Below are 13,095 nucleotides of genomic sequence, written 5' to 3'. Positions count from 1 at the left end.
TTAGCAAGCACAGGCACGTAAACCTGGCAGATACTCATCAATAAGAATTACTAAAATCTCATAACAATAAAATAGGAAACCATAAATTATATTCATAAAAGTAATCAATTTAACCTTTTCCAACTGATCAACCTCTCCACACCATTCAAACCATGTCTTTTTATTACTTATAGTACTATAACATAAACTGTCTGGCCGCTACAAAAAGAAAATTAAAAAAACCAAACAATATTGTCATCAACATGGCATACAAAAAGAACAACAAAATTCTTTTAACTAATACAAACCGATAAAGCTGTCGGGATCCACCAGAATCTCATATTTTTCCTATTCTTTTCCACTTCAACTGTTGATAAAATATCAATCATACAGTTCACAACCTTCAACATTAAAAAACTTGTCACATATTAGTTAATGTGAGTATAAGTCTTCATTGACCAACCTCAAAATTACAAATTTATTTAACATCCTCACTCTTGCGCTGCATAGTTCTTTATCTCCCAAACTCAAAAAATCAGACCTCCGCCCAACTACTTTGTCTCCCAAGAAAACTATCTCCCTTGTAAATGAAAAAATTAGTTCAAATAATTATATCATCTGTTTAAATATAACATGGCCAAATATTTAAATACAAAGCATTCAAAAGCTTACTCCGGAGGTAATTTCGAGTCCATCACATAGTTCAACAACTTTTCCTCAGAATCGTTCAACAACTCCAAATTTGACCACTTTGTTCGGCTTAAGAGGTCTCCACTAATGCAACAACGATCAAAAGTATACTAAATTCAAACACCACAAGTTAAGTAGATTCTAAGATCATTCCAACTACATGTATTTGTATTGGATTTAGTACACCAAAATCAAAAAAATATAATCAACAATACCTTCCCAACAATTTTATCAACTTCGCTATCTTCAATGTCATACATATCACAATCAAAACCACTACCTCCAAATTTCAAAACTAATTTCCTTTCATCCTCAAAGTGCCATTTTATTTTTTCTTCAGTCGTCGACAATGAAATCCTATCACAATGTTTGCTCTCACTAACAATATCTGTAAATTTTTCCAGTTCCATACATAAATCATTCCCTTCTACACAACTAGACCACACTTTCTCACTATGATTAGATACACCACTCTTCTTCTCCCTACCCACTTCAGGATCAAATAAAATCTTATCATTCAAACTATTACCATCAACCTCTAAATCATTCATTTCTACAGTAAAAGTACCAATATTGGAAGGCCCCTCTCCAATTTCTACACCCAACTCATCGCAACCAAGCACACTAGGCAACTTATCAACTTCGCTTATCTCATTTAAGTCAACCAAACGAACCTCCTCCGACTCAAGTTGAACATTTTTAACCCCCCCATCAACGGGATCAAGTTTTCGCAACTCCAATTCCACTTGTAATGTTTTGGATTTAGATAACTCAACCTTTCCCAAATTCATCGACGGTGTTCCTACACTAAATTTATCTTCCAAACGACCCACCTCCACCATATCTACATTTGCACCATCCAATTTACTCAATTTCTCACTCACAATGTTACATTCACTCATTACCAAAGATGCCTTCTCCAAAAAAACTTCAAAAGAATTGCCCTCTTCTCCTTCTCTAACCTCAGACAAATGAAGCTGGGAAACACCATGTCTAAGAGATGCAATTTCCTGCTTCAATTCCTTCACTTCACTCTCATGTGAATTCAATGCCAACAAGATGTCCCCTAACTTTTCCCTATCCATAGTTGCCTACAATAACAAAGAATTTCTTTCCATAATTATAATTATTATATAATAATTTAAATTGGTTATCGACATTTACACATCATCAATGGTGTCACATTAAAATAATAATTGCTTCACCAAAATATCAGCTTCGCCTAACATATTGGAGAAACCCCCAAAAATGGGTAATATATTAACAACAGTAAAAACACTAATTTTAAATGACTTTAATTCCCAATCAAAACGAATTGCAGTCTACTGTTAAACTTTAGTTTTATATGGAATATGTTGGAATATGTTGTCCCTAGTTTTATATATAACAATATTATACATAGCTATAACCACCACAACCTTCCAATTCATGGGAATATATTTCAAATAAGTTTTCACAGACTACTTCAGAAAAAACCAACAAACCGAAGGGAAGTCATGAAATCATGTATATATGTATAAAATAATAGAAATGCTTTAATACTTAACAAATCCTTAGCAAAAGTTCAATCTACTCAACTACATAAACGGTACCTCTTCATCAACCTAATACCATAAATGACACCTTCCTTGCATAAACATCATTCATTGAAAAATCTTCTAATGGGTTCAATGAATTAGTAATGGGTTCAATCCATAAACAGGCAAAGATAGTCTAGCTAACAATAATTTAAGCCAAAATCTTCATAACCCACCTTGAGTATCTGTGGGTAAGAAAATATCAAAGATTGGAGAGATTCACTGAAAAATAATACAAATTGCAGGCTACAGAGAAACTTTGTATATACCTGATCTTATGAGATGGGCAGGTTCGTGAAAGCTAAATGGACTTCAATAGGATAAGGCAAGGAAGTTTGAAAGCTATAGTGTTCCCTAGGCGATACGAGGTAATAGTTTGCAGGCCTTATATACAGTGATTCAATAAAAGCAATCACAAGCGGATGGATTACTTGGATTCCAGGTACAGCAGAGATCAATGGCCGGACTAGAGATCAATGGCCGAACTAGTTTGAAGTAAATAGATTCGTCTTACTAGCCTAACAAGAGCAGGAAAGTCGAAAAGAAACAGATTCGGAAGAGAGAGAGAATAGTTGTGAATGTGAATGGGTTCGATTGTGAGGGAAAGAGAGAGAGAATAGTTATGAGAGAGATAGACCAAATATTAGGAAAATCACAGCCCTTTATTTGATCAAAGGGTGCAAAATAAACGTCCCCACCGGTGGAGACGTTTTTAGAGTCTCCACTTGAGCAATGCCCTATATTTATATGTGTATAATAAAATAAAGGGAAACATTGTTGCTTTAGATGCAATGGTGCCTTAATTTTGTTATGACAATCAAACTCTCAAATGGGTTAGCTACGTTGGCTGTCAGACTTCAGTCCACAAGCATTTATTTAAGCAATAACACTGGAGCTGCTCTTATTAGAGTTCATAGTTGAAGAATATCTTTTGCCCGAAACTATTACAAAAATATTTATCATGGTTCAACATTCTTATTATACCCTTAACTTGATTCATAATTTAACTCCTTTTGCTTTATTTCAAGTAAAATTTCTCTTTTCGATTCATAAGTATTCAAATTTTGTTGGTTTCACTTGTTTGTATAAGAATATGATGAATTTTTTTATGAATTGGAGAAAAATAGTTTGATAAGTTTATATAAAAATGGGTTAAAACTTAATCAAATTAGTAACAAACGAAAATATTTATGTAATCATTTAAGGGGTAATAATCCAAATAAAGAGGAAAAAAAATGATAGAGATACTAACTAAAGGTGTTTTGAAAATGATAGCAATGATTAGTAGTAAAAACGTAACTATTTTATAATTTACAAAATAATATCTTAACATTATTTCTTGATATTTTGAAGAAAACTTAATTATACAGAAATTATTGGGAGTACTCTAACAAACTGAAACTAATGCATTAATTAGACCACAAGAATATTTTCTGATTGTTTAGTTTTATAACTGCTTGAATCAATCTATTCGTTGTTGTGATCAACTAGTACTAGTATTGATCATTGCTGGTGAGGAGGAATAAGTCAATATATGTATAGTCTTCTCATTTTGCTTAAGGTGTGTTTGGTATGGTGGTTTGTTTTGGTGGGAATGAGATTGTCAAATCTAATTCATGTTTGGTAAATTTATTTTTAATGATTTGGGGGTTTGTGTTTCTAAGTGGGTCCTATTTTTTAGTTTTATTTGAGAGTAATCTTAACCCCTTTAAACATTTGAGTTTCACATTCCCTTAATCTAAACGCTTTCTAATTCTACTCTCCAAACCCAAACCTCATCCCAAACATCCCGTAAGAGTATAGAGATAATATTCTAAGCCAAATACTCATGTAATATGCTATTTTGATTTAAAATTTTAAATAAAAAAAATTGAGCCCACTTATTATGAGCACTAGTACTAATAGCATTGTTAAAAAAAAGGGCATGATTGTGAAACTAGACTTACACCATTATGACAGTGGCATTAATTTTTGAAAAGTCCATTAATTAGTGGTGGTTGTGGAAAATATACAGACTGCCCTTTTTTTATTAAGAAACCATAGTTTTATCACTGTGTTCTCCACTCAATAGCACTGATTATAGGACTATCAGAGTGGAGACAGACGAGTTTCTCTTTGCCAAGTCAATTGAGCTTATGGCACATCCCTTACAAAAGTCTAAGTCAAATCTTTTTTGTAGAAAATTTAATTTTTACTTTATTTTTTAACCACTTCAAAAAAAGTAAGAATATAAATTTTTTCAGCTAAATTTAAGATGTTATATTTTAAAAACATTCTATTTAATCATAATAATATTTTTTTATTTTTTAATTACAAGAAAAATAAAAATAAAATTTTATTAGTGGAATATAAATAAATAAAATATAATATTTTTGTATTTGTTTGTATTAGAACCAACTTAATACCTTTGGTTTACTTGATACTATTTTAATATATTGCATATTGTAAATTTGTTCAAAATTATACATTTTCACCATGATAAATATATTTTTTTTATATAAAAAATTTATAAATATATTATAAATCTAAAAAAGAATTAACATATTTATAAACATTTTGTCAAAAAAAAAAAAAAAACTTACAATTTTCAAGCTCTAATAAGTAAAAAGAGTTTTCAAAGTTAGGCCATTGGATTACAAATTTCCATTGAACATTTATTTCATTTCCTCCTATAATTATCAGCTCAAGAGACACTTGATTAATGCTCAAAAATGTAAATTTATTAGTTCTAAAGTGTAAAATAAATTAAGTTTTAATTAATATTTTCATGAATTTATTGTAATATATTTTATAATTAAAAATATTAATTTTAATTTAATTTTCAGAAAATAAATTGCATTTGGACACTAATAAAAATGGAGAATAGAGAAATAGTTAAAACTGAAAAAAGAAAATGAAAAAAATGACATTTTTGAAGAAATGAGGTTCAGCCCATTTGGCCCAAGCCCAAATATGGCCACTGCCATTTTTTTTCTTTCCTTGTCCAGCCGCCAGCTGTCCGAATCTCTTTGCGCCACGCGTCCTTCTCTCCACCTGCTCTCCCTTCAGCAATGTGATCTCCACCAGCCCAATGCCTCCTTCAGCAGCCTCCATCAATTAGCAATCCTCAGCAATGCAAGTGACCATCAGCCATTCATCACCATTGGCCCAAGAAAGCTGAAAGCCAACAAAGGCCCAAATGCATTGACCCAGCCTTGCACATATATGCATATTTCCTCCAGCATGTACAATGTGACCATTCCCAACAAAGGCCCAAATGCATATGAAAGCCCAACACACCAAGCTCCTTCAGCAAGCTCCCAACGCAGGCCCATTTGAAGCAGCCTAATTATTCAGCCAAGGCTGCCTACGTGACACTCTCTCATTGGTTGAAAATGGGTCAAAATCCTCTTGTGTCACCAGCCATGTTTTGTGGATATTGGGCTTTGTAAATTGCTATTTTGAGCTTTATAGATCATGTTTTTGTGGTATTTTAGAAAAAGAACATTTTGACTATACACAAAAATAACTAGGGTATATTAATAATAAGATTTGATTTTTCAAAATCATATTTTATTATTAATATTTCAGATTTATTTTGTAAACTTCATTTTGTTGTTTAATTTCTTTTTAATCTTTTTCCCCATCTATAAATAGAGACACTTTCTTCATATTTGGTATGTAATTTTTAGAGTAGAGAAACTATAGCAAAATTTCCACTCACTTTCTTCTCATATTTTCTTCTTAGAATTTTGTGAGAATCATGAGCATAATGGCCTAATCTTCATAGGAAGATTAAGGATGATTCCATATGCAAGTGATGTTATTTTGCTACTTTGATTTACTATGTTCTTAATGTAATATATTTGAGTTATTTATGTTCTTTCATCTCTATCTTTATTTTGTTATCTTTATTTACTTATGCTAATAGTATATAGGATTAGTCATGCTCTTTCTATGTGCTTCTAATTAGTAAAAGTAATATTGATACATAATTTTATGTCTAATCTTCTATTGCATTATTGCCCTTGGGTATTTTGTCATTTTGAGATTTTTCATAAGATTAACATTGTGCTTTTAAAGTAAAGAACTTTATAACTCAAATGAACTTTTGTTAGAAAAACTATGGACTTTAATGTTAGATTTTCCAAGTAAATGTTGGGATGTGAACTATTTACTTGTGTATTTTTGTAAATCAAGTAACTAAGCAAGCATATGGATGATTCTTGAAACCTTTCCATTTCTCAAACTCTTGATTACATCTTACATTTATCTCACCTATCTCACTTTATCATTTCATCAAAAAAATACAATACCAAAATCTCAAACCTCTTTCCATTTACAATTTATTTACTTCTTGTTACTAACTTTTTGTGTTATTTTCTACTAACCTTTTGATTTTAGGTTGCCTCATTGTGGATCGACCGCCCGATTTTACTACAACTACCGCTTAGTGTAGTCACATTTTGGGCGTTAAACAACACTAAAGTTTCATCACTACTCATTCTCTTAAATTCCCTCCCAAAAAAATGGCAATCCTAAAAGTGAGAAACATACTAGTACTACTACTAAGCCTAACCTTGTTGGCAACTCTAGCTGCAACTCTGGTGGCTAAAACACCATGTGGCTCAACGACATGTGCCTCCGGCGAGTGTTGCAGCAAATTCGGCTTCTGCGGCAAAGGAAAAGACTACTGTGGCGCAAATTGCAAAGTAGGCGCCTATACAACAAATGGTGTTTCAGTTGCTAACATTGTGACACCCCAATTCTTCAATGGGATAAAGAATCAGATCACTAATCGAAACTGTCCAGGAAAGAACTTCTACACTCGACAGGCTTTTCTCAATGCTCTAAACTCATACCGTCGTTTCACCAAAAGTGGCTCTGTCGATGATTCCAAACGTGAGATTGCAGCCTTCTTTGCTCATGTCACTCATGAGACTGGCTGTAAGAAACTCCTTCTTCTTCTCTTCTCACTTCTTCCTCTTTATGTGTATTAATTGAAATACTTACTGATCAAGTCATTTTCACTTTGTGGGCAGATTTTTGCTTCAAGGAAGAGACTGGAAACCAAAATGAAAAGTACTGTGATACAAGCTACAAACAATTTCCATGCAACTCCAAGAAGAGGTACAATGGGCGTGGCCCACTTCAACTGACATGGAACTACAACTATGGAGGAGCTGGGAAAGCCAACAACTTCGATGGGTTAAACTCCCCTGAAACAGTGGCCAATGACCCTGTCATTTCGTTTAAAACAGCCTTGTGGTTCTTATACACCAGCCCACCTAGTAAGCCCAATTGCTCTGGACCCGAACTGTGAATGGGCCACAACCCAAGGAACAATAGAGGAGCCACCCAACCAAGAGGTTACCGGCATTGAAGAAGGAAACAAGGAGGTTGAACGCAACAAGGGAAGAGCACGCGTGAAGCCAAGGTGGATGAGGGGCTACGTGATGTTCTTGGAGCGTTGAGAGGAGAGAGAGAGAGAAGTAACCGATTCGGTTAGGGGAGAGATTATTGTAATAAGAGTATAAATAGTTAATTGTAAACAATGGGATTTTTCAAGTTGATTAATGAAATAGCTTTGTGCTGGTGGAGACTAGCTTTGTCTCAAAGAGAGCCGTGCATTACTGGTGCTTTCATTGATTTGCCTTACCATGAAGAACGACGAAATTGCAGCTCTTCTGCAAGCATTGGACCTCAAATGAGAGCAACGGTCGGAATCCCAAATGGAGAATTTCAAACTTCTTCTGGAGCAACACACCGCGAAAACAGAGGAGAAGATCGCTCAGGTATCTCAATCTTCTTCTCCAAGCTCTGGTCGGGAGAGGAGTATAGGTCGGGAATCGGGGCGTGTGGGGGGACGCTGTTCGGACACTGAAACAGATACAAGGGATGTGAACTCCATTCTCAAAACTCTGCGAGTCAAGATACCTCGGTTTGATGGTTCGGGTGTGGATGATTGGGTCTATAAGATCAACAAGTTTTTTGATCTCCATCGTGTGGAACCTGCGATGCGGCTATCTGTGGTCACCTTTCACTTTTATGGGGCACCATCAACCTGGTTTCAGTGGATGGAAAAGAGAGGATCATTTGTCGACTGGGAGACCTTTCTTCGAGCATTACAGCTGCGTTTTGGAACATCTATTTATGATGACCCCTTGGGTCGAATTTCCAAACTAACTCAGATTGGTAGAGTGTCGGATTACCGTGCGGAGTTTGAATCACTTATGCCAAGGATTACAGGAGTCTAAGAATCTATGTTTCTGAATTTTTTTATTTGGGGACTAAAGTTGGAGATTAGGCGGGAGCTCTTGATGGCCAAACCACTTGATCTTGCTGATACTATGGCTAAGGCCCAATTGTTTGAGGATCGACATGATGATTTGACGGGTCGGGGACGTGTTGATTTCAGCCGCTCGGGGTGGACACAACGCACGGGAGCAACATTCCACGAACTAGTAGCTGCCTCACCATCAACGGTAAAACACAACCCAGTTTCCACAGGAGGCATTTCCTCAAAATCCAGTAGCCCAGGTAATCAACAATTGCCCATCAAACGACTGTCTCCTGCTGAGATTAAGGATCGTAGAGATAGAGGACTTTGCTTCACTTGTGACGAGAAATTCAATTTCGGGCATAAATGTAAAAATCGAATGCTCATTTTGTGTGGACAAGAAGACGATGACTGCGAGACAGATATGGAGGCCGAATTGCAGGAGATAGAAGAGATAACTGAGGAAGAAGTGAGCCTCAACTCCCTTTCGAATTCAATGAACCCGAGGTTCTTCCGTATTATGGCAAAACATGGTTTCGAAGTATTGGAGGTCCTTATTGACACAGGCAGCAACAACAACTTCATTCAGGAGGCCTTGGTAGCTAAGTTGAACCTGCCTTGTGAGGATACTAAACGGTTTCGGGTGTATATGGGTAACGGGAACTTTTTACTGTGTTCCAAAGTTTGTAAGGGAGCTGAGTTGATTCTCCAAGGGCATCGTTTTGAGGTTGATTTGTTTGTGTTGCCCATTTGCGGGTTGGATGTAGTCTTGGGGATGCAATGGTTACAAACGCTAGGACCCTGTATACACGATCACAAGGCGCTGACAATGGAATTCTCTTGGCAGGGGAAGATAGTGAAGTTGGCTGGCTCAACCGATACCTCCCCACAGCGACTCTCTTACACGAAGTTTCACGCCTTGCTACGGGACGACGAGGTTCAAGATGTGTATAAGTTGGCCCCATTGTCAGAGAAACCGACTTGTGGGGGTGAGGAATTGGGGGAATTGGAGACTCACTTTCCAGCACAAGGAAAGGGATTACTCAGTGAGTTTTCGGAGGTCTTTGCCGAGCCAACACAGCTGCCTCCTTATCGAGGAATCGATCATCGAATTTTCTTACAACCCGGTTCAAAACAAGTCAACGTGAGGCCCTACCGTTACCCATATTTTCAAAAGGACATAATAGAAAAGCTCGTCAAGGAAATGAGTGATTTGAGGTTTATTAGGCCAAGCACCAGTCCTTACTCGTCCCCGGTATTGTTGGTTAAGAAAAAAGACGGATCATGGCGATTTTGCATAGACTACCGAGCACTTAATGAGATTACAGTCAAAGACAGATTTCCCATACCAACAATAGATGAATTGCTCGATGAATTGGGAGCTGCAGAAATTTTCTCAAAACTGGATCTTAGAGCCGGGTACCACCAGATTCGAATGAATCGCAACGACATCCACAAGACCGCCTTTCGTACCCACGAAGGCCACTATGAGTTCATTGTCATGCCCTTCGGTCTCACAAATGCCCCTCAACATTTTAGGCAGCGATGAATCAGTTGTTCAGACCTCACCTTCGGCACTTTGTTATTGTTTTTTTTTACGACATTCTGGTTTACAGTAACACAGTTCAGGAGCATATTGACCACCTTCGATTGGTGCTGCAGTTATTAAAAGATCACAACTATTTCGTCAAAGGCAATAAGTGTCAATTCTTTCAGACAACTATTGAATATCTGGGGCATTTGGTATCATCACGAGGTGTGAGAGCCGATCCGGCCAAGATCACAGCCATGATAGAATGGCCGGTACCGAAAACAGTTAAGCAACTGAGGGGATTTCTTGGGCTCACAGGGCACTACCGCAGATTTGTCACACAATACGCCGCCATTGCCGCCCCCCTCACGGAGATGTTAAAGAAAGACAACTTCAAATGGACAACCGAAGCTGCTATGGCCTTCTATACTCTTAAGTCGAAGATGACAGAGATACCCATTTTACGGCTTCCAGACTTTTCCAAGGAGTTTATCATTGAGACCGATGCATCAAATGTCAGAATTGGCGGAGTATTGATGCAAGAGGGACATCCAGTCGTGTTTTTCAGTAAGAAGTTGGGACCACGGTTCGCAGGGGCTTCAGCGTACAGTCGGGAAATGAGGGCCATTGTTGAGGCTGTGACTAAATGGAGACAATACCTATTGGGTCGACATTTCACCATCCGCACGGATCATAAAAGCTTGAGGAAGCTGCTTACACAAGTGATTCAAACCCCCAAGCAGCAGCAATTCCTCTGTAAATTGTTGGGTTTCTAGTTCTCTATTGAGTATAAGGCAGGTAGCGCGAACTCAGCGGCAGACGCCTTGTCTCGAAGGCATGAAGGGGTACAGTCAACTGTTTACATGGCAGTAAGTTCGGGCTGTTTCGACTTTCTGGATACACTGAAACAGGAAAATATAATTTGCCCAGATTTGAGGAGGATACACGACCAGTGGGACAAGGGCGAATTGGAGAGGGGATTGTACACCATATGCGACAGAATACTGTATTTCAGACACAAATTCTTCATAAGCGCACACTATAGTTTGAAACCTCAATTACTACAAGAATTTCATGCATCTTTGAGTGGAGGGCACGCAGGTGTTGAAAGAACATACCGACGGCTGGGAGCAAATTTTTACAGGGTGGGTATGCGTAAGGAGGTAGGCCAATTTGTTCAGGCTTGTTTTGTTTGCCAGACGGTGAAGTATTCCCCAGCTGCCCCATACAGACTACTACAACCACTAGAGCTGCCCGAGCGAGTCTGGGAGGATTTGGCAATGGACTTCATTGTTGGGCTGCCAAATTCCAACGGGGTCACAAACATTCTGGTTGTCATTGATCGTTTGATGAAATACGCTCATTTCGGTGCTTTGCCTAACCACTATACAGCCACGAAAGTTGCAGAACTCTTCACAAATATGGTGATTCGTTTACATGGATTACCTCGCACAATTGTTTCAGACCGGGATCCAATTTTTACAAGTGCCTTTTGGCAGAAGTTATTTGAGTTGATGGGCACTAAACTCAAAATGAGCTCCACATATCACCCGCAAACAGATGGACAAACGGAGGTCACTAACCGTTACTTAGAACAGTATCTCAGAGCTTTCACAGCGGAGAATCCCAAGAAGTGGAGTCAGTTTCTGTCTTGGGCAGAATATCACTACAATACTAGTTTCCATTCATCAATTGGCATGACACCTTTCCAAGCAGTTTACGGTTGCCTGCCTCCAACGATTTCGGCTTATACATGGGGAGCGACGTCCATCCAAGCGGTAGAGGAAGACCTCCTTTCACGTGATGACATCCTCCAGCAGCTGCGCATTAATTTGCAGCAAGCCCAAAATTGCATGAAACAGAAAGCTGATAGGAAAAGAACCAATATTGAGTTTAACATAAGGGATTTGGTGCTTGTCAAGTTGCAGCCATATCGACAGACTACAGTTGCTCACCGCTTGAATTCGAAGTTGTGCCGCAGGTAATTTGGACCATTTGAAGTAATCGGCAAAGCAGGTCCAGTAGCATACACGCTCAAACTACCAACGGGTAGTCGCATTCACCCAACATTCCACGTTTCACTGCTCAAACCATACATTGGAGACACACCTCGGCGATACTTTCCTTTACCAGAATTGAGCGTGGCAAACCACCCCCTTATGATTCCCTCGGCAATCTTGGCTGCTAGAACTATAAGGATGAATGACAAGGAGGTCCGGCAGGTCTTGGTGCAGTGGACTTTGAGCTCACTTGAAGACGCCACTTGGGAAGACTTTTCCAAATTCGTGAAGCTATACAATCTGACCAACCTTGAGGACAAGGTTGTTTTCAGAGAAGGGGACAGTGATACACCAGCCCAACTAGTAAGCCCAATTGCTCTGGACCCGAACTGTGAATGGGCCACAACCCAAGGAACAATAGAGAAGCAGCCCAACCAAGAGGTTACCAGCATTGAAGAAGGAAACAAGGAGGTTGAACGCAGCAAGGGAAGAGCACGCGTGAAGCCAAGGTGGATGAGGGACTACGTGATGTTCTTGGAGCGTTGAGAGGAGAGAGAGAAGTAACCGATTCGGTTAGGGGAAAGATTATTGTAATAAGAGTATAAATAGTTAATTGTAAACAATGGGATTTTTCAAGTTGATTAATGAAATAGCTTTGTGTTGGTGGAGACTAGCTCTGTCTCGAAGAGAGCCGTGCATTAGGTTCTGGGTGGAGAATGTTAGTCCTGTCATAGACCAAGGTTTTGGAGCAACCATTAAAAAAATCAATGGTGAATTTGAATGTGGTGGTAAGCAGCCTGCCAAAGTTAAAGCTCGGGTTACCTTGTACCGCAACTATTGCCGCCAATTCGGTGTTAGTACTGGAAGAAATCTCTTCTGCTAAGCTCTCATCTCCTTGTGTTGGGACTGCTTGATACAAAAAGAGAAAAGAACAAAATTGATGGCTTTTTAGTTTAACTTGTTATAATCATTGTACTTCTCCGATCAGCTAGTTGTACTGATTGCTTTTATCAACCTACGGAGGAAATAAGGAGCTTATATATATATTCCCACTATTCA

The 13,095-nt window shown here is 38.1% G+C and overlaps 1 protein-coding gene across 1 annotated transcript; it reads left to right on the top strand.

Moving 5' to 3' along the window:
- Positions 1 to 6,742: 6,742 nt before the first annotated feature.
- On the top strand, positions 6,743 to 13,077 carry LOC133793621 (endochitinase PR4-like). Its single transcript, XM_062230934.1, has 3 exons — positions 6,743 to 7,172; positions 7,268 to 7,493; positions 12,739 to 13,077. Exons 1-3 carry the CDS (start codon positions 6,755 to 6,757, stop codon positions 12,917 to 12,919), a joined length of 825 nt encoding a protein of 274 aa, XP_062086918.1. The 5' UTR covers positions 6,743 to 6,754; the 3' UTR covers positions 12,920 to 13,077.
- The last annotated feature ends 18 nt before the right edge of the window (positions 13,078 to 13,095 follow it).

Source organism: Humulus lupulus, chromosome 8 (assembly GCF_963169125.1).
Source record: "Humulus lupulus chromosome 8, drHumLupu1.1, whole genome shotgun sequence".
Classification (NCBI taxonomy): domain Eukaryota; kingdom Viridiplantae; phylum Streptophyta; class Magnoliopsida; order Rosales; family Cannabaceae; genus Humulus; species Humulus lupulus.
The sequence above is the reverse complement of the archived record's forward strand: the minus strand, read 5'-3'. Positions and strand labels throughout refer to the sequence as shown.